The 21114-nt window shown below is 44.3% G+C and overlaps 1 protein-coding gene across 6 annotated transcripts in view; it reads right to left on the reverse strand.

Annotated features, from left to right (window-relative positions):
- Positions 1-9247: 9247 nt before the first annotated feature.
- Rnaseh2b (ribonuclease H2 subunit B) overlaps positions 9248-21114 on the reverse strand; it is a 62764-nt gene continuing 50897 nt past the window's right edge. For 4 of the 6 annotated variants that reach the window (XM_052732994.1, XM_052732993.1, XM_052732996.1 and 1 more), the window contains one exon: positions 20075-20696. In XM_052732994.1, coding sequence (XP_052588954.1) covers positions 20583-20696 — 114 coding nt within the window. In that variant the 3' untranslated portion in view covers positions 20075-20582. Of the gene's footprint in view, positions 10234-20074; positions 20697-21114 lie in introns of those variants that run through there. The other 2 variants (XM_052732999.1, XM_052732997.1) reach the window with 1 other exon arrangement.

Here is a 21114-nt window from a genome sequence, read left to right on the forward strand (position 1 = left end):
CGGGCACTGAGAAGGAGATGGCAGTCTGCTGGGGCCCTTGTCTGCCACTTTCTCCTCCAACGGCCCTCTTTGTGCCCAGCTGATGCCAATTCCTGACGCGTCATTTGGGCTTGGTGTCTTATCCCCCTCTCCTGGGCTAAGGCTTGTTCATTCTTCACAGACATCTGGCTTCCCCTGTCCCTTCTTAGTTTTTCTTTCACTTCCAACTTTCCTTCAGCTCAAGTTGTGTGAGAAAGAAAGAGAGTGACTTGCTGGTTGCCTGGCTGAGGGGTGAGATCATCGTCATCCATCTCACAGAGAGTGGGTGCTGTGCAATAGCCTGGAGACCCAGGAGAGCAAGCCGAGGAGCTTGTTCTCCGAAGAGGACCATCTGGCTGCGACAGACTCATGCTAATCGGTAGCTTTCTTTTTCTTTATTCTTGGTGTGTTCCCCAGGAGCACTTCATCTGCAGCTGTAAATTCAGACCTGGCCCCTATGGAGGCAAGCGTTCATTTGGGGAGCATGCTTATTCGCCCCACTCCTATCCCTCTTGGGGGTGTCAGGAAGCCATTGTGATCCATGGTGGGTCTCTGTGGCTTTAATGTCAGGGCTGCACTTTCAAATGGAAATCAGGCAATTATGTGCCACATAGAGAAACCTGACAGATGCAGAGGTTTTACACAACTGGCCCTGTCTGAGGGACAAAGGCACCTGGTGCTCCCCGAGGGACCATTAAATAAATAGAGTACGTTCGGAGAGCACAGAAAAATTCAAGAATAATTAACTGTGTGATGAGCATTCACCAATTCAGTGGCTGTTTAACTTCTAAATGTAATAATGATACGTCAACCAAATGCCTGAGTCATTCTTTAAAGGTGGCATGAGAAAATCCGTCTCCGTGTGTATCGAAACAGAGGAGAAACTGCTCTGAGCATCTGCATGGTGCACTCCAAAAAGTATCCAAGGGGTTTTGAATCATTTTATTTCCCCTCAGGAGGCTCCACTTGATGAGACTCAATTCTCTCTCTCTCTCTCTCTCTCTCTCTCTCTCTCTCTCTCTCTCTCACACACACACACACACACACACACACACACACACACTCACACATGCTCATAAAACAAAAGAACTGAAAAAACAAAAACATAAAAACCAGGAAGAAAAAAAAAGCAACCCCCCAAACACATACACACACACACCACACACACACACACACACACACACACACACACACACACACACACACACACGCACACACACCTTATGGAGTCCATTTTGTGCGGGCATGGGACCTGCTCTTTAGTGTGGTTGGTACCCAAGTGAAACTCCACTGGAGAAAACTGATTTTTTTTTTTCTTTGACAGTGGATATCAGCACCACACTCCTAATCTTTGTAACTGAAACAGTAAATTTCACTGAGCTTGCAAAGATATTTCTGGTAGTTCTTTTTTTAAACTTTTTCTTTAATATTCATGCTAATTTATTTTTCTCATATGAACTTTTGTACCAACTGCTTGCATTTCAAATATCCTGGTAGTGTCTTTTCATTGGTCTTGGAGAAATACACCTAAACTTCCCATTTAAAACCCTGGTTCATAAAGGAAATTCCGGCTATGCTGAGATGTGACCAAGATATTCTGTTTAAGGTAAACTCAATCTGCCTTAACGGTGAGAATCACCGAGAGCCAATCCAAGCTAGTTCAAAGATATAGGACATGAAATAAGAAACTGTTCAGGAAAGGGAGATGGTAGATAAAACACCAAAGAGCAGGTGAAAAGAGTGAAGAAGATTTAACTGTGTACAATACTGAAGGGTTTTTTAAAAATGATGTCTTTTCTGTTGCCACGGAGACACGACTTTTATCACTGCAGATCTGATAAGTGTGTGCTTTTCTCTAAAGTGTGTGTGTGTGTGTGTGTGTGTGTGTGTGTGTGTGTGTGTGTGTGTATGTGTGTGTGTGCAAGCACTTTTCATTAAGGAGCATGTGTGTGTGTGCTTTTCTTTCTTTTTCTTTTTTTGGTTTTTTGAGACAGGGTTTCTCGGTGTAGCTTTGTGCCTTTCCTGGATCTCGCTCTGTAGCCCAGGCTGGCCTCAAACTCACAGAGATCTGCCTGCCTCTGCCTCTCAAGTACTGGGATTAAAGGCGTGCGCCACCACCGCCCGGCTCATGTGCTTTTCTTTAGACTGTGCATGTGTATGTACTTTTCTTTAAAGAGTGTATGTGCATGCATGAGTTTATGTGCATGTGACTGCACTCGTGTGTGTTTGTGTGTGTGTGTGTGTGTGTGTGTGTGTGTGTGTGTGTGTGTTGCGCGCGCGCACTTGTAACATAGCAGGGGGCTGGAGATCAGAAGACATCTTGCAGGAGTTGGTTCTCTCCTCCTATTAAGTGATTTTGAGGGATCCAACTCAAGTAGTCAGGCTACCTCACTAGCCTGTTTCCAAAAAAAAAGAAGGAAAGAAAAGAAAGAAGGAAGAAAAGAAAGAAAACCTAACAGATAAAAGATTTCCCAGAGGTTAATTTCTCAGAGGGTGTGGCATTGTAATGAGATTACACACCTCACAGTAAATTTTGTGTATCAAGGAGGTTTTAGGAAGAGGAAGGTTTTAGTGAGAATAAGTGAGATGCTCACATAGGCTGCTGGATACACATCTGTGACCTTAGAGACCGGAGACTGGAGTTAGCTCCGGATTCTTGGTGGAGGTAGCACTTCTGGATACGTGCTTTGTCAGAGCATCTCATCTAAATTGCTTCCATCTCAAAGAACGTTAAAGATAAAGTTTGTTACAGAAACCCATGCTGCCACAAGGCAGGCAAGTAGAGCATGAAGGAACTCCTTGTGGCTTTTAAAGTCCTCCAGACCAGCGCTGTCTCAGACAGGCAGGCATGAGCTCCTCCTACTTCATGAATTCCTGGCTCCAGCTTTGTCTGGGTCTGAGAAGAAAGGTTTTGTCTTGTCATCAGCAGGTTTTACAACCTTGTACCTTTGCTTTCCACAAGGAAGTTGGTGTGGGCGAGTTCTTGCTGCCTTGATCCTTACACTGTTCCCACCGCTGTCAACACGGATGTAGACCCTGCTCCTTACCTCCCCCGTGTCTGCAGGTTGTTCCTAATGACGTGGTCTGACTTGTGCAGCCAAATGTCCTTCCTTCTTCTTTCACCGGACGCTATCCTGCTTTGGGTAGCCATTGCTTCTAATTGTTTTTTGTTCATTTATTTTTTTCTTTTTTGAGACAGGGTTTCTCTGTGGAGCTCTGGCTGTCCTGGAACTCACTCTGTAGACCAGGCTGGCCTCGAACTCACAGGAATCTGCCTGCCTCTGCCTCCCGAGTGCTGGGATCAAAGGCGTGCACCACCACCATCCCTGTTGTTTGTGTTTTTATTTTCCAGTCTTGCCGAAATGAAATTTTAAAGAAATATTTTTTAAAGATTGCTTTATTTTGAGTCATTTCAAGAAGAAACAAGTAAAGACTTTTCAAGGCAAGAGAACGTATTTTCTAACAGTAAGTAAGATGGTCACACAGTCTACTGGATACTTTCTAGCTCTGTGTGTAAATAAAAATCATGGCTGTAAAGACTTTAAATGTTTCATATGAGTTGCTAGAGGGATAAAGGGAGATGATTTTTTTTACAATTAAAAAATTTTTTTCTTTCCTTTTACATACCAACCCCTATTTCCACACCCTCCCCATGGGTTTTAAAGTGTGTGGTCATGAAGATACTGTGAAGTATTATAGAGGGTTTGGAGTATTGAAGGCGTTGTCTTGCTTATCACGTGTGCAACACTTAAGTTTTTCTGGACATCATTTTTCCATGGAGGTGTTTGGCCACAGGATCCTAAACATCCGCATAGTAGACAACTTGGGTTGAGCTCATAGAGATGAATCACTAATGGTGGAATTTAAACTTGAGGGTACTTGGCTTGGGGAAAAGTTGGCGGCCTTGAGATAGAGGAGAACTAACTTGCCTTAAATGATAGCATGTCTGGCTGTGCTAAGAACTAGATATATGCCAGTGTCCCTGGGAGAGAAATACATTGTCAGTTCCTCACAGAAAGTGAGACTATAGTAGGTAAACACTTACTCAAGATGGCAGAGCCAGAATTACAATCCTGGCCTCTCTGGGTCTGGAGTATTAGATTCTTTCATTGACAAGCGTACAGAAGTGTGCAGGCCTAGCCCATCTGAAATCCGTGGCAACATTTCCAGCCACCACTGGCCTCTGTCTCCATGACTGCTACACCATCCTGAGGGTAATTACTTTAAACCAATACTTTTTAATACCCACAGTACTGACTTAGTCCCCAATCATGACTCCAACTCATATAAATGGATCTACCCTGCTACTCATCCATAGTGACTGAATCCAGGCTATGAGACCTGTACTCAGCCAGCTCAGAGCAGTGCCCTGAAAACCCGCACTCCAAGTGGAGGTATTCATTTACTGAAACATGAAGACAAGAGTTCCAGGGAAACTAGTCTTTGAAGGCCCAAGGAATCCATACCCAGACATCTCCTCAAAACAAAGACCCACCTCAGGCATGATGGCAGACATCTGCGAGTTCAGCACTTTGAAGGCTGAGACAAGGACTGCCCTGAGTACAAGGCTAGCCTGGGCTACTTGGCTACTTGGCAAGACTTTGACTGAACAAAAGCAAAGACAACAACAATAACAACCACAAAAAAAACACCCCCAAAACAAAACAAAACAAAAAAGCAAGCAAGTGAGGAAACAAACTCATTGGTTCTTGTTCATGCTTTGGGAAGATGTCGGGACTTGGCCATTCATAGATGGCTCCCTGGTGAGACTGTTGCCGAAACCTTATGTTTAGAAATGGTAAAAATGCTCTTACCGAGAATCATTAAGAATCATTGCTGGGAAGTCTTTTGTCTTTGGATTTTCTCTGTTTTATAACTCCGTTAGTGGAGAGCAGTGGGCACCATAGACGCCTTCCTGAGCCTTTGCAATAGCAGCACTTGTGTTGAGAAAACTAAGTGGGAGCTGGGCAGCAAAGGGGCTGGGCTCCATTAGGTCATTAGTCACCTCTGTCCCTTGTTAACAGTGGGAAGCAATGTGTGGCTTTAAAGGTGACACACCTTTCTTCACACTTGGGTAAAGGAAATCTCCTGCCTTGGAGCGTGCCTTGCCTAGACCTGTTCAACTTCAAGGCCCCCAGACAATTGCCAGCCTACTAGGCTGTGTCCCTGTTGGCAAGTTAGCCAACCATTGTTCTAACCACAAGTGGAATTGGAATTTTAATTTTGTGCCTAGGTTCTAGCACCAGGCAGAGAAAATGTTAAAAGAACCCAGAGAGTATGTGATCGCAAAGCTCGGGCTGTCTGTCTCCTGAATTCCTGTCCCTTCCGAAGCTGAGGGAACAGTAAGTAGATTGTACCACAGGCTAATGTGGGCCCTGACACAGGTGTCACTGCTCTACCCAGTGAGTCCCATTCATTCCAGACAGGCCCATCTTCATAGAGAATCCTGTCTGCACCTGACAACTTTGTGTTGCCTGTTTTGGTCTTTTTTTGTGTGTATCAGGAGGCTAAATTTCCATCCACATTGCCTTGCCTGGCTCCAAGGAGGCCCACATAGCCTTACTTCATTCAGCTGTCATTGACTGCTGCCAAGCACACAGTCCATTCCCTGAGCCACCATGTTGGGTACTACATAGCAGAGAGATTGTAGTTGGGGTGTAGATTTATTCCATGGTGTGCTGAATGCAACTTCCAACCAGGGGAGACAGGGAGATAGGCAGAATTTGGAGCAATCCACCTACTGGGCTGCTTGTGTTTCTCTGCTCTGTAGACAGGAGCAGAGGCTCTCAGCCTAACTGTGACAGGCCCTGGGACAGCTAAGATTCCTTCTAAAGCTCTGAGAAAACCTCAGAACATAATTAATCCCAGCCTCCTCCCACATGTTGACACAATTTAAGCCAATGCTACATTCTTGACTAAGGAAGAGGGTCAAGGGATCACACCCGGGGCCTCTGAGACTGTTAACGTTGCAGGGCTAGAAGACCCACTCTTTGGTTTCTCACAGCATTCGCTAGGTGCCCACTTGGCGGGAAGCACAAAACAATGACGGATGTGTCACATGGTTCTCCAACTAACTTACTAACTGAGACATGAGTGAAAGTAAAAATTCTGAGAGAGACTTTTCAAGGAACCAAAGCCATGAGCAAACCAACAGAAAATTTCAGCTGTTTTGATATGAGTTATATGTGTTTAGGTAGAACATTTCCAAAAGAGGGCAAGTAAAAGAGGAAAAAATACTTAGCCTTTCACTATAAAAAATTAAAATAGGGGGCTGGGGAGATGGGTCAGTGGTTAAGAGCATTGGCAGCTCTTCCAGAGGTCCTGAGTTCAATTCCCAGAAACCACATAGTGGCTCATAGCCATCTGTAATGGGATCTGATGCTCTCTTCTAGCATGCAGGTGTATCTGCAGATAGAGCATCCTATACATAAAAAATTAAAATAATTTCTAATAATTTTCCTTCCTCTTCAATTACTTCTACTAAAAATCTTACATGGACTGAGGAGTTGGCTCAGTGAGTACATTGCTTGACTCTTAAGCCCCATGACCCGAGTTTGGATGCCCAGAATCCCTGTAAAAGCTGGACATAGCAGGCAAATATATGGGAAACAGGAGACCGAGACAGGATAATCTCTAGAAGGCTGGAGCCAGTCATTTTGGTCTACACAGCAATGAACATGTCTCAGACACAGTGGAAAGGTGAGGAGACGCGCTGAAGGCTGGCCTCTGGCCTGCACACATGCAGCAGCATTCACACCACCTGCAGAAGAGTTCACACACAGACACGCACACATAGACTTACCACCCCATGGACACACACAGTCACACCTATACACAGACACACACCACCACCACACCGCAACAACAAAGCCCCAGAGTGAAGCTGCACCTTTGCTCATGTGCATGGTTCTCCCTAAATCTATGCTGGTAATAGTGGGTCTCTCTGCAGAAGCAAAGGGAATGCAGTGTCCACACTTCTGGAGCCGTTTCTACGTGGACCTCTAGAAGCTGGACCTCTTCACAGTCCTAGCCACAGGGCCCTCTGCCTCCCTCACCGCAGCTCTGAGATTGACTGTTTTCTGAAAGTCCTCGACAATTTGGCAGAGTGGGGAGTCTTATTTTATCTCTCCCCTCTCACTCATCCTCTGATGTTCAACAGGTGTGCCCCACGGGATGTCTCCATCACAAGTCCTAGGTTCTCCACCCTTAGACGAGCAGACCATGCACCAAGGAACAGCCTCTCTCCTGGTGGCAATGGGTGTGGAGGGGAAGAGCTAGCTTAAGGTGTGAAGCTCCAGATCTGTCGATCTCCTTGAGTTTATCCGCGAGGTTTTTCTGAAGGAGAACAAAATAGGATTGGGTTCTTAGGTAAAGTGCTGATGTGAATTGTCTGAAACGAACTGCAAACAGTTCAGTGCAAACGGCAACTCTAGAGCTTCTGGCTAAAAGAAGAGAGCAGCTAGATGCTGATGACTAAGACAAGGACCTGTACAGGAAGAAGACTAGAGTCATCCAGGTTCGTGGGTACCACCAGTAGGGGGTGGGGTGGTCTAGAGACCAGTGGAATGTGAATTTGGGGCACAATCAAGAACGGATTTCTAGAGAAGTCTTTCACACCATCAGTGTCGGGTGATATGTGGAAGAATAGGAAAGTGAGAGGGGAGGAAGCTATAGAAGCAGAGGGTAAGGTTTGGCTGGTAGGTAGAGCTTGAGCTAGAAACAATCACACCAACAGGCTAGTCACCAGCCGGGCCAGCATCACACTTCTGGGACCGTGGGGACCATCAGGAAGGCTCCCATGCTAAGTCTTGGGAGGAAAGAGAGAACAGTCAGGCCTGCCTGAGCTGAGGTCTTGATGGGAATGACTTGCTCAAGAACACAGAGCTGGCTATTGCAGCATGCTACTGGTGGCAGGTACCTTGAGCCAAAATATGCACTGACCTCCTACCACAGTGCTTGGGACTATGGGATAGAAAATGTTAGATTTCAACTCATCCCTGTGTGTACAATGTGTCAGCACAACAGCCGAGCTCAAACAAGCCAGGATCATGTCTGGAGAAGGCCCTCTTGGAAGTTCACCCCACTTCTAGGTTTACACATTGACTTTTTATTTCTGAAGCTGGATCCTATGCATCCCAGGCTGGCCTTTAACTCTGTGTAGAGCTGAGAGTGACCTTGAAATTCCCGACACTCCTGCCTCCACCTCCCCAGTGCTAGGATTACAGGTTTATGTGGTGCTGTAGTATTGTGGAATATTAATTTAATATGTGTTACATTCATTCATGCTGTGGAATGTTTGTTTATGATGCAAAGACATGTTACACTTGTTTGATTAAATAAAATTAACCTGGGGTCAGGAGACTGAATCAGCAACTAGCTGACAGGAAGTGGTAGGGAGGAACCATGTGTAGCTAGGGTTCTTAAGTGGGGGCTGAGCAGAAGGAGGCCCTGTTTTGGGGGAGACACCAGCAAGAAGAGAAGGTTAGCTACTTGCTATTCAGTCTCTCTGAGTGAGCAGAAATTCATCTCAACTTTTGAATCCTGAGTTCTATAGAGGGATAGAGATCTAGATAAAGTTCCTTTAGCGGCTGTGATAGAAAGAGCCTGAGCGACCCGAATTCCTGCCTAGCTCTGGCCAGTGAGGCCAAACCACAGCTGGGAGCTGCAGAGTTGCAACTGTCGATTGATCAGGACAGCAGTCGCTTAAGGGGCAGCTACTGAGTTTAAAGAAAAACAACACTGTAGGGTATCCAATCCAGTGCCTCACGCATGCTAGGCAGGCATTCCTGGGACGGCGCCACATCCCCAGCCTTCCACACTGACTTTGGAGAGGAGGGTTTGGAGAGGCAGATTAATTTGTCAGCCACCCAGGCACTGAGTCTCTGAGGGTTCAGGGTCATTTCTATGTCGGGAAGAAGGCTAGGGCAAATGAGACTACTGGAGAATGAGATTCAACTTGGCTGAGGGAGTCAGAACTCAGAATTATTCCCTGAAGAGGTTGGGGTGATGTGTGAAGGTCAGTTGAGCAGCAGCCAGCCTGCCCTGCTGGATGCCCAGTGAAAGAGTCACTTGAACTTCAGACATTTCTGCCTCAAACCTCCCACTGCCTCCTTAAAAGAGACTTGCTGGGCATTCCCCAGAATTCTCCACCGAACTGCTTTTTGGCATCCATCCCTGCCCCCTCTCTCCTATACATACTCTGTCTTGGCTCTACTAAATAACAGCGATACACACACTCGACAATTTTTTTTTTTAAAGAAGCCATGTTTATAACTCTAAGAAGTTGTAAAATGTCCATATTAGGCCATCATTATTGCATTAGAAGCTGCCAAGTTGGTAAGAAGTAAAGAAGTATTTAAAAGGTTGAAACTTGGTTTGTCAGAGTCTGTAGTGTGAACTCCTGTGTTTATGTCAACTACACAGGCGCTCCCAAAAAGCAGGAAGCCAGCCAAGTCAGGCAGAGGGATGACCTTGCTTTCACAGGAAGCCTCTTCTGGACATTTTGAAGTCTGAGGCAGTAGCACTCCTCGGAGCCACACTCTGGGGTAGCTTGCACATAGCTTGCACAGCATAGAACACCCTACCGAGAGTTCCCAGGAGAAACGGGCATGACTGATCTAAGGAACACCACATTCATCACTGGTCCTGGGACTGCTGTGGGATGGTCTGTATGTCAAATGTGTTGCTGATTGGTCAATGAATAAATTACTGATTGGTCAGTGGCCAGGCAGGAAGTATAGGCTGGACTAACAGAGAGGAGAATTGAGAGAACAGGAAGCTGGATGAGGGAGACACTGCCAGCCGCCATCAGGACAAGGAAGATGTAAAGTACCGGTAAGTCACAAGCCACGTGGCAAGGTATAGATTAATAGAAATGGATTAATTTAAGCTGTAAGAACAGTTAGCAAGAAGCCTGCCACGGCCATACAGTTTGAAACCAATATAAATCTCTGTGTTTACTTGGTTGGGTCTGAGCGGTTGTGGGACTGGCGGGTGACAGAGATTTATCCTGACTGTGGGCCAGGCAGGAAAACTCTAGCTACAGGGACAGACACCGTTGGTGCCTGGTGGTTTTCCTGAAGTCGCAGAGTGCTCTTGGAGGTGCAGAAGACGTCTTAACCCTTTGCAGCGTCTGAAGTTGCACAGGAAGCAGCTAAGCCTTGCTTGGGTTTGCAGCACTCGTCACTTGCCCCTTTTTCGTCTTTGTGGTGGCATCTAGAGGGGAGAGGAAAAGGGTCACTGAGAGCTCAAGCACCATTTACAGAACAGAAAAGCTTGTCTGGGAGCGTGGATCCTGAGAAGTAACATGATGTGTTCTTTTAGAGATGCCCCCAGCTTGGCCATTTCATCCTGGGATAAAACCAGTTGAATATGAAGATACTCTTCCTCCAATGTCCACTACAAAAGAATGTTTAAAACACAGTACAATGTTCCTATCACTAGTGGAATGGATGCCACCACTGTGGGAAAAGAAGAGAAATAGAAGTAATGCATGCACACCTGATTCTAAGATGAGTGATTCCTAGGTGATTTCAGTTTTGCTCTTCTCCTCCCCTTTCCCTTTAAAATAAAATCCATAAATCTCAGGAGGCTCCTAAAACTTAGAAGATTCATAAGGCAATGACTAAGATAAAAAACACTGAAGACAGCTTATGTTGGAGAGGATATGGAGCAAGGGGAACACTCCTACACTGTTGGTGGGAATGCAAACTTGTACAGCTACTTTGGAAATCAGTATGATGGTTTCTTAGAAAATTGGGAATCAATCTCCCTCAAGACCCAGCTGTACCGCTCTTGGGCATATACACAAGGAACGCTCAATCATACTACAAGGACACAAGCTCAACTATGTTCATAGCAGCATTATTTGTAATAGCCAGAACCTGGAAACAACCTAGATGCCCTTCAACTGAAGAATGGATAAAGAAAATGTGGTACATATACACAATGGAGTACTACTCAGCAGAGAAAAACAATGACATCATGAGGCTTGCAGGCAAATGGATGGAACTAGAAAATCATTCTGAGTGAGGTAACCCAGACTCAGAAAGACAAACATGGTATGTACTCACTCATAGGTGGATACTAGATGTAAAACAAAGGATGACTAGACTGCTACTCACAACTCCAGGGAGGCTAGCTAGTAAAGAGACCCTAGGAAAGACACAGGAATCACCCAGCAATGGAGAAATGGATGAGATCTACATGAGCAAACTGGGGGTGAGGGGGGTAGTAATGGAGGGCAAAGAGAGTTTTCGGGGGGAAAGAGAGCTTAGGGGAGTGGGAGGTCCTAGCTGGATCAGGAACAGAGTGGGAGAACAAGGAAGGAGATACCATGATAAATGAAGATACCATGGGAATAAGAAGAAGGAGAGTGCTAGAAAGGTCCCCAGGAATCCACAAAGATGACTCCACTATAGACTACTGGCAACAGTTGAGAGGGTGCCTGAGCTGACCTTCTCTGGTGATCGGATGGCCGAACACCCTAACTGTCATCATGGAACCCTCATCCAGTGACTGGTGGAAGTGGATGCAGAGATCTACGGCCAAACCCCAGGCGAAGCTCCAGGAGTCCAATCGACGAGAGACAGAGAAGGGGTTATATGAGCAAGAGATATCGAGACCATGATTGGAAAAAGTACAGAGACAACTAGCCGAACTAGTGGAAACACATGAACTGTGAACCAATAGCTGAGAAGCCCCCATGGTACTAGTCTAGATCCTCTGGATAAGTGAGACAGTTGTTTAGCTTGAACTGTTTAGGGGGCCCCCCAGGCAGTGAGACCCGGACCTGTCCTTAGTGCATGAGCCAGCTTTTTGGAACCTAGTGCCTATGCTGAGACACTTTGCTCAGCCTTGGTGCAGGGAGGAGGGGCTTGGACCTGCCTCAACTGAATGTACCAGGCTCTACAGACTCCCCAGGGGAGATTTTGCCTTGGAGGAAGTGGGAATAGGGGGGAGGCTGGGGGGTGGGAGGAGGGAGGACAAGGGAATCTGTGGTTAATATGTAAAATGAATAGAAAAATCTCTTAATAAAACAAAAGAAAAATATCTATTATCTGATTTAAATAAATTAAGTTACAGAAAAAAAGAAGATTCATGAGGCAACTGGAAAGTTATAGAAGCTGTAAGAATTGCTGGGGTGAGGAGCCTGCACTTTTTCAGGGAGCTCCAGAATGCAGCTGTTTTGAGTGGTCACTCATGTTGGATGTTGGGTGGGCTCTTTCACGATGCAGCTGCCTTTGAGTCACCCACGGTCCTGTAAGGACTCCCCTACTCCCAGTTCTGTAAGTACCACCCCCCCCCCCAAAAAAAAAAGCCTCACTGCTTCACAAGGCTTTCCATGAGTGGAATCATCTTTGGCTTGGTGGTGTCCTGTCTAGATTTTTGTTCCTGTCTCCTCGGGAAAAACCACACAATGGCTGTGCTGGTTTGTTTTATTTCCTTATATTTTTCTGTCAACTTGACACAAGCTAGGGCTATCTGGGAAGAAGAGGCCTCAATTGGGAAAATGCCTCCATCAGATTGGCCAGTAGGCAAACCTATGGGAAATCTTGACTCATAATTGATGTGGGAAAACCCAGCCCACTGAGGCTGGTGCCATCCCTGGGCAAGTGGTCCTGGGGTATACAAGGAAGCAGGCTGAGCAAGCCATGGAATGCAAGCCGGTAAGTACTTGTGGTCTTTGCTTCAGTTCCTGCCTTGAGTTCCCACCCTGATTCGTTTTATGATGGACTGTAATGTAAGATGAAATAAACTTTCCTCAAGTTGCTTTTGGTCATGGTGTTCATCACGGCAATGGAAAACAAACCAGTACAATGGCTGTAAGCTATACAGAGAATGGTATAAAAACCCCCAGGAAGCCAAAAGAAAGAGGCCCAAGCTTGCATTTCCAAAAAGAAGGATGCTTTCTTGGCTCTGCTACAGACAGTCTCTATTACCTCACTTTGGGCACCTGTAAAATGGGGGCAGGATCTCTCTTTGATTTTCTTGGGATGGTTGTAAAGATTAATTTAAAAAAATGATATGTAATTGCTATGGAAACTGTAGAGTCCTACTAAACATAGCTAGGGAAACTTTAGTCCAGTCTGATAGCCCCAAAGAGTACATCAACCTGAGAAGTGTATAGGTCTCAGTACATAAGAAGGCATGAAAATGGAATCCTTCCAATTCCAACAAATCAGGTCTTCCAAGCACTGAGGAAATGTCCTTCTGCTGTCTGTCCGAGCCTGCACACACCTTTCAGAAAAGTCTTTGTGCTCACATGATTTTTAAGTTAGTGTTAGGGGAAGGGATATTTGGGAGAAAATATATAAGATGTCTAATCAAGCTGGGCCATCTTCACAAATAGAGGAAGACAGTCAATCTCCAAGCTGTAAAAAGGGGCTGATTTTTATAGTGGGTGAGCAGGCCGTTTCTGAGATACAGCAGCAGGCTGGAGAAAGGATGTTGGGTGTGATGGAGAGTCTGGAGTCAGAGGCCCTAAGTTCACATTCTGCTGTTATTTATTAGCTGTGTGACCTTGGGAGAATAAGGTGACCCTGCCCCTTTTCAACTGTAAAATGGGAGAAATAATGGTGATCTCAGACTTCACTGCAGCAAACCGCACAACAGACAAGGATGGTAAAGAACTTTCCCTGGACAGTAGCTTTATACCTACAGAGGAGTACTTCCTTGTGAGTTTAGGGCCAACATATAAACTTCAAGAGAAGAATGAATGAATACCTATAATTGCAGCATGCAGGAAGTGGAGGCAGGAGAATGAGGAGTTCAAGGCTAGCCTTGGCTACATGGTCAGTTTGAGGACAGCCTGGGCTACATAAAACCCTGTCTCAAACAACAAAGACAAACCAGAAGATGAAAGATCTGTGGACAATTTGATTGGGGATCAGACTGGACATCAAAGGAAAGAACTTTGGTTAGCTACCAAGTTCCATCCACTCCTTTAACAGTCCCTCTTTCATGTGCTTAACGTCTTGCCACCGCATGCACCCTGCCTCGGACTGTGCAAGACAAAGAACTGAGCAGCGCACAGCTCCTGATGTTGAGATCTGGCCTCCACAGGGCCAGAGAAGTGAGCATCACTGAGGCAAGACAGAAAGACAGGAAACTTACAGCAACACAGGAAAGGAAAAGACCCATTACTCTCTCTCATCATCATCATCCTGTTGGAGCCTTTCCTTGGCTGCAAGTCAAGAATTTTACCACAGCTAGCCAAAACCCAACAAAAAACAAGTGAAGACTACCTACCTAGAGGCAATATTCCTTTTTCTGAGGGATTTCTCAAACAAGAATGTTAAGGCAGCCAACAAACCATGGTCAAGGCCTTGGCACTCTGATGGCATTTGTGAAGTGTTAAGTTCTACACAAATGTTAAGTTTTGAAAAATATTCATGACTAAAATTACGAACCATATTTATAGGCAAAAGAGGTACCTGGACTTCTTTGTGACTCATACCTAGTAAGAATTCCTTTGACTTTTTTTTGGATGTTTGTATTTTCACAGCACTAACTTCTTCTCTGTAAGCCTGTACTATGCACCCCATAAACTTATAGTTTATGAGTTTGTTTCTCAGCCCCTATGCAGAAACCTGGGTTTGGTGGCCATTGAATTTTAGTCTCCTTCCCCAAAGGAAAAACATTTCTAAACTAAAAATGAACATAACAAGCAAGCCATTTTTACTTAGTCTTTTGAAACATATAGATTACATCATTTGAACAATGCAACTCAAGATATCATATATCCACATGCATGCACACATACACCTGTAGCCTGAAGTTTTCCTGTGTCCCTCCAGGTAAGCAGTCGCTTGGATCCAAGTAAACATACAGAGGCTTATATTACTTACAAACTGTATGGCCTAATGGCTCAGGCTTCTCGCTAGCTAGCTTTTACAACTTAACTCAGCCCATTTCTATTAATCGATGCGTGGCTTACCGGTACTTTCACATCTTGCTTCTCCTGGTGGGGGCTCACAGCATCAGCCCCACTCTTCTCCTCTCTAGTTAGAATGTACCTTCTAACCTTATCCTGCCTCACCATTGGCCAAACAGCTTTATTTATCAACCAATCAGAGCAACACATATTCACAGTGCACAGAAAGACATCCCACAGTGCAAGGGAGCACGCGTGAGCTATTCCCCCTCCTGCTGCAGCTAACATCATCTACCTAGCTTCTATGGCACCTTGTTCTGCAACTCCAGTTGTTACAGGGAATAAACGAGTTATGAATGCCCAGCATTTAGACCAGTGCCCAATGCAAAAGCTATCCCGTGTCTGCTGTGACTGATGTTACTAGTTCTGGGGTTGACCACACGAGAGATAGCAGCACAGTCTCAGGGCATCTCAAAAAGTGAGGAGTATTCTGCAAAATAAACAACCGCTCTTCTCAAATGGTTCAATGCCCAGGGCCTTGAAAGATTAAAGAAACACTAAGGCAATCCTGCAAATTAGGAAATTCCAAAACTGGGAACCTCACAAAATTCAAAATCATGAAACAGATTCTGGAACAGAGAATATTAGAAAGGTAAAACTCCCACAAGGTCACAGATTAACAGACCGATATCATTATACATATCCTGGTTTTGGTCACTGCCACACAGCTATGCAAAGGATTATTATTGGGGACACAGGTCTAAGGGTACACAGAAACTTTCCTTACTATTTTTGCATTTTCCCTATAAATCCAAATACCATTTCAAAAGAAAAAAGAAAAGGCTGGGATGTAGCTCAGTGATAGAGCACTTGCCTAGCACGCTCAAGGACTCAGGTTTAATCCTACCACTGTCAAAAGTAAGTAAGTTAAGACAAACACAGCATAAACCAGAAACCAGCCCAGAAATGACAAGGAGAGTGGAGCTGGCAGACAAGGACGTTCAAAGTAATGCGACCGTGACATGGAAACACAGTGGGCTTGGGAAGACACAAGACCCAAAGGATGCCTAGCGATGGCAGTTATGGTATTTAAAAAATAGCACCAATAGAGATTGATGGAGGGCAGACTACCACAAACCAGAACACCACTGAAACCACAGAGGAGCCGTCAAAACAGGGAAGGACTGAAAACAGAAACTCAGTGTCAAGATGATAGTTGACCAACCTGGCACACATGGAGTCCCCAAGTCTGAGGGTGTGGCAAGCGATGAAGGAAAACAGCAGAGAAATACCTGAAAAACGATTGCCTAGAGATCTCTAAACTTAAGGACAATTATGCACTCAAACTTCAAGGTGTTTAAGCACATACATCAACACCAAGAAGCCATGTGAGCAGTCAGCTTGCTGCCACTACTCAGACACAAACTCTAACAGGAAGAAAAGCCACCGCAGGTGTCCCCTCAGACTGCCAAGTCATGTGACCACGGTTCTGAAGAGATAAACGGAACTGATCAACTACCTGGGCTAATCAAGAAAGGAAAAATGATGTCCATGACCAATATCAGACATGCAAAAGGGTACATCACAACAGATGCACAGGAGGAAGGAGGCATGAAAGGAGAAAGGCTCCCTGGGTACAGAAGGGACAACCACAGGAGTGGAGGGAAGCAAGAGAGGACGGTGGGTAGATATAATTAAAACATATTATCTACATATATGGAAACCTAGCAGTGTTTGTAATTAACACACTCCAATAAAAAACTTGAAAAAAAAAAGGCAAACTACTAAGACTGGCATACGAAAAAGGGGAAAACTGGAATAGTATCATGAAAATTAAAATTGAAATTAAAGACTTTTCCAGAAATTCCTGGCCCAACAGTCACTGGTGAATTCTAATACATAAGGAAGAAACAAACAACTCCCCAAATTCCTTTCAAAGACAAGTTATTAAAAGAGGTTCCATGGACTCTTCCAGAGGACTGGGGTTTGATTCCCAGTACCCATATGGTAACTCACAACCATCTGTAACCCCAGTTTCAGGGAGTCAAGACGCCCTTTTCTGACCTCTGCAGGCACTGCATGCAATTGGTTCACAGACATACATGCAGGCAAAACACTCATACACACACCAATAAATAAATGAATATTTAAAAAATTTTGAAGGTGTTTTCCAATTCCTTTTAAGGCCATGTGTTGTTTAGCTGTTGGTTGTTTATTTTATTTTTTATTTCTTGTTGTTTCAACTTGATACAACCTATAGTCATCTGAGAAGAGGGAACCTCAATTGAGAAAATGCCTCCATCAGATTGGCCTACAGGCAAATCCATGGGCACTGTCTTGATTACTGGTTGATGTGGAAGGGCTCAGCCCGCTATGGGTGGTGCCATCCCTGGGCAGTGGTCCTGGGTTCTATATGAAAGCAAACTGAGCAAGTCATGAGGAACAAGGCAGTGAGCAGCACTGCTCCAGCCTCTGATTTGGTTCCTGCATCCGGGTTCCTGCCCTGCCATCCCTGGATGCCTGGAAATGTAAGCCACATAAACCCTTTCCTCCCCAAGTTGCTTTTGGTCATGGTGTCTTTATTATAGCCATAGAAGGCAAACTAAGACTGGCAAGTTTTATCCTGTTACCCAAATCAGACAAAAGCATCGTATGGAAGGAAAACCACAGGCCGGTATCCCTCATGAACAGGGCTATAAAAATCTGTAACAATACAGAAGAAAGATCCAGTACTGTATTTGAAGAGAAGGCACAATCAAAATCAAGCTTATCCTAGGAATGCAAAGCGATGTTAACCCTTTCAACCATCATAACTCTGATATTGATATATTTTTGTTAAAAGAGTTTTCTGGTAAATTATTTGGTAAAATTTAACATTTGTTAGCATTTTAACATAGGAATAGAAGAAAGCTGCTTCAGCCTACTGAAGGAATCTAAAGACCAATACAGACGATTGGTACTGCCTTAGAAAGATTGATACAAGTATGTTTGGAGGTGTGTATACAAGCACTGTACAGACTGAATCATTTCCTAGATCTGGACACTGAAAGGCAACATATAGTAACAGTGAGTTCACTTACTACCTAGACTGTAGTATCTAATTCCTTGGGGAAAGCCTGATTCAGATGATGCAGGCAAAGTACAAGAACCTGTCTGCCCTGACTGTAGAAAGAAAAACAATGGTAGCAGCATTCTTAAAAGACATAAATGCAGGGCTGGAGGCAGCCAGTAATGTACCTACAGTGTAAGCAGGGGGACCCAAGTTCATATGCCCAGAGTCCATGTAAAAAGCCAGATGTGGATGCACACATCTGTAATCTGAGCACTGGAAGTGGGGAGGGGGCATCAGATGGGCCCTGGAGCACTTGCTGGTCAGCCAGCCCAACTGTACCAATGAGCTCCAAGTTTAGTGGGAGTCCTTGTTTGAGAGGATAAGGCAGAGATGGACAGAGGAAGGCATTTGATAACAACTTCAGGCCTCCACACACCCACAGACATGTGCAGCACAGATACACACCCACAAACATATATAATACACTACACTACACACACACACACACACACACACACACACACACACACACACACACGATACTAGAGCAAGCTGGAAGGGTCCCCCACTGGCCCTTCTGGAACAAATGAGCATCAACTCATATGTAACTCATTGGATAGGAACATAATATAAATGTATAGATGAAGAAATGGGAAAGGTAAAGTTCTTTAAAGAAAGTAAATACAGAAGACATGAGTTTAAAGAATATAGTAGAGCCTAAAACTAGTATTTGAGAAATTATATGTGAAATAGATAGATGCTTATAAAGTCCAGGAATATTTACCCAAAACTTATTAATCACAATGATAGTTAATAATTTACAGTGGAAAGCTTTTGGCTATCACCCCAAGTGACTGAAGAAAAAGAACAATTCTCTATATAATTAGTTAAAAAATGTGAAAATGTTCAACATCATTATTAATCAAGAAAATGTTAGTTAAACCCATTCCAAGGGCCGGGGAGCGGGCTCAGTGGGTTAAGCAGTTGAGCTGAAATCCCCAGAACTGACATGATGCCAGGAACAGTAGCCTAGCAAACTCCATAACCCAGCGCTCTGCTGACAAGGCTGGATGCAGAGACAGGAGACCCCGGGAAGCTTGCAAGCCAGCTAGCCTGATGATGCACAGAGCCAACAAACAACAAAGACCCTGTCTTAAACAGGCAAGGAGGACCAGCATACACCCGGGGTTTCCTCTGACCTGCACACTGTGCTGTGGCACATTTGTGTTTGAACTCACATATATACACATCATATACACACATCCACATCCACACACAAAATTTAAAAACCATAGTAAGATGCATTTTATTTAACCTAAGAAACCAAATACACTGCTTGTTAACTTTTTTGTGAAATGCGTTTCTACAAATATATATATATATAAAATATCTTTTGAAGTTAAATTATAATTGCACAATTTCCTCCTTTCTTTCCTCTCTCCACGCCATGTATCCCTTCTTGCTCTCTCAGATTCACAACCACTTATTTTCTTTAACACATACACACATACACATTCCTCAATATATAAATACAACCTGCTCAATCTATATAATGTTACTTGCATGTCTGTTTTTAGGGCCGACCACTCAATATTTAACACCATTGGTGTGCTCTTCCTTGGGGAGGGCTGTTTCTAGCTCTCAGCATCACTTAGTTGCCTGTAGTTCGTTGTCTAGGGCTGACTGCCCCTCTTCCACGACAGCATGTCTGTAGGTGTTGCCCCATGTGGATCTTGTTTAGGCAGCCATGTTGACGAGACCATGGGTAAAGGCTTCCCTGTTATTTCTAGAGACATTCTCACAGCAGAAGCCCGTTCTTCTGGCTCTTACAATCTTTCTGCCCCCTTTTCCTGATGACCCCAAGCCTTAGGTGCAGGAGTTGTATAGGAAAATGGTTATTAAATGATTAAATATCCAAATAATTGAAAATTATACTGTAATTTAAAATAAGCATTCGTGTATTTATTTTTGGCAGTACTGGAGACTGAGCCCAGTACCTCAAGCATGAAGGGAAAGTGCCCTGCATCCCCTACCACCACCTCAGGCCTTAACAAGCCTGTTTATGAGTACCCAGGAGGCTGGGGAAGTGCCTACAAAATGACAGTGTGTAAAAAGCAACAAAATTACTATTGGAGTTCTTGAAAATATTTATTTTTTATTCTAAGAAAATTATCTAGCTGTGTCTGCATAATAGAAAGGCTAGCGACTGCAATTTTGTTTTATTTTTATACTTTTTTTTTTTTTTACAAAGAACATGAATTCATACAAACAAAATATGGCTCATTATAAGATTGACCAAAATGCACCGTTTTATTGTCCATCTCATTTCAGTTGAAGCCACATAGGAAGGAGCAGAGAATGGCTGACCACCACTGAAACCTTCCAGAGGAAGCTGTGACTGTGACTCTGGTCACTTGATGACTTCTCACCATGGCAAACATTCCAGAGACCCTGTCCTCATGCAATACTTTGTTAGACATACAGTCCAACCCCAGCAAGTGTTGGCAGGATCTGAAAACTACTTCTCCTGTTCCTTAGTGGAGTGACTAAGGTCAGGATGGCAGCGGCAAGAAGAGAGACAGAGCAAGCAAGAGGCAACCTTCTTTTTCTGCGTCATTAGATTTTATTTTCAACGCTTCAAATCTTTCCAGCTTTTTTATTTTTTGCACCAAAAAAAGCATCAATACTTTTCATTCCACTCTTGTCAACTTTAGCCAACGCCTTCTGAGCTGCAGTCATTTTGCTATTTTTCTGTTAATAAAAATAAAGAGAGATTTGCAATATTTATAAATCATCACACACGCGAGTCACATAAGCCTGAGTCTGGGTTCAGGGGGGACATGTGTCCTGGAGTGGAAATAAGCCTGCTACCTACTCAAGACCCAGACTTCTAAAGAAAACCTGCCCCACTCTGAGGAGTTGGAATGCTCCAAGGATGGTTCCCTCCGGGGATCATTTTGAGGGTGCATTAAATGTAACGATACAGACAATGGAGGCGATGGTGGCGACTGTTGGGGGAATTACAGCCTGTGTTCTTCACCCAATGATGAACAATTCACAATCTGATTTTGTTTGTGCTCTACAGAAAACCAAGGGCAGAGCTGTGGTGGTATTTTACTTGTACTGAAATGTGATTTTAATTGTATGTTAATAAATAAAGTTGCCCGGG

The sequence above is a fragment of the Peromyscus californicus genome, unplaced genomic scaffold (assembly GCF_007827085.1).
Source record: "Peromyscus californicus insignis strain IS unplaced genomic scaffold, ASM782708v3 Scaffold_12__1_contigs__length_115047231, whole genome shotgun sequence".
Lineage (NCBI taxonomy): Eukaryota > Metazoa > Chordata > Mammalia > Rodentia > Cricetidae > Peromyscus > Peromyscus californicus.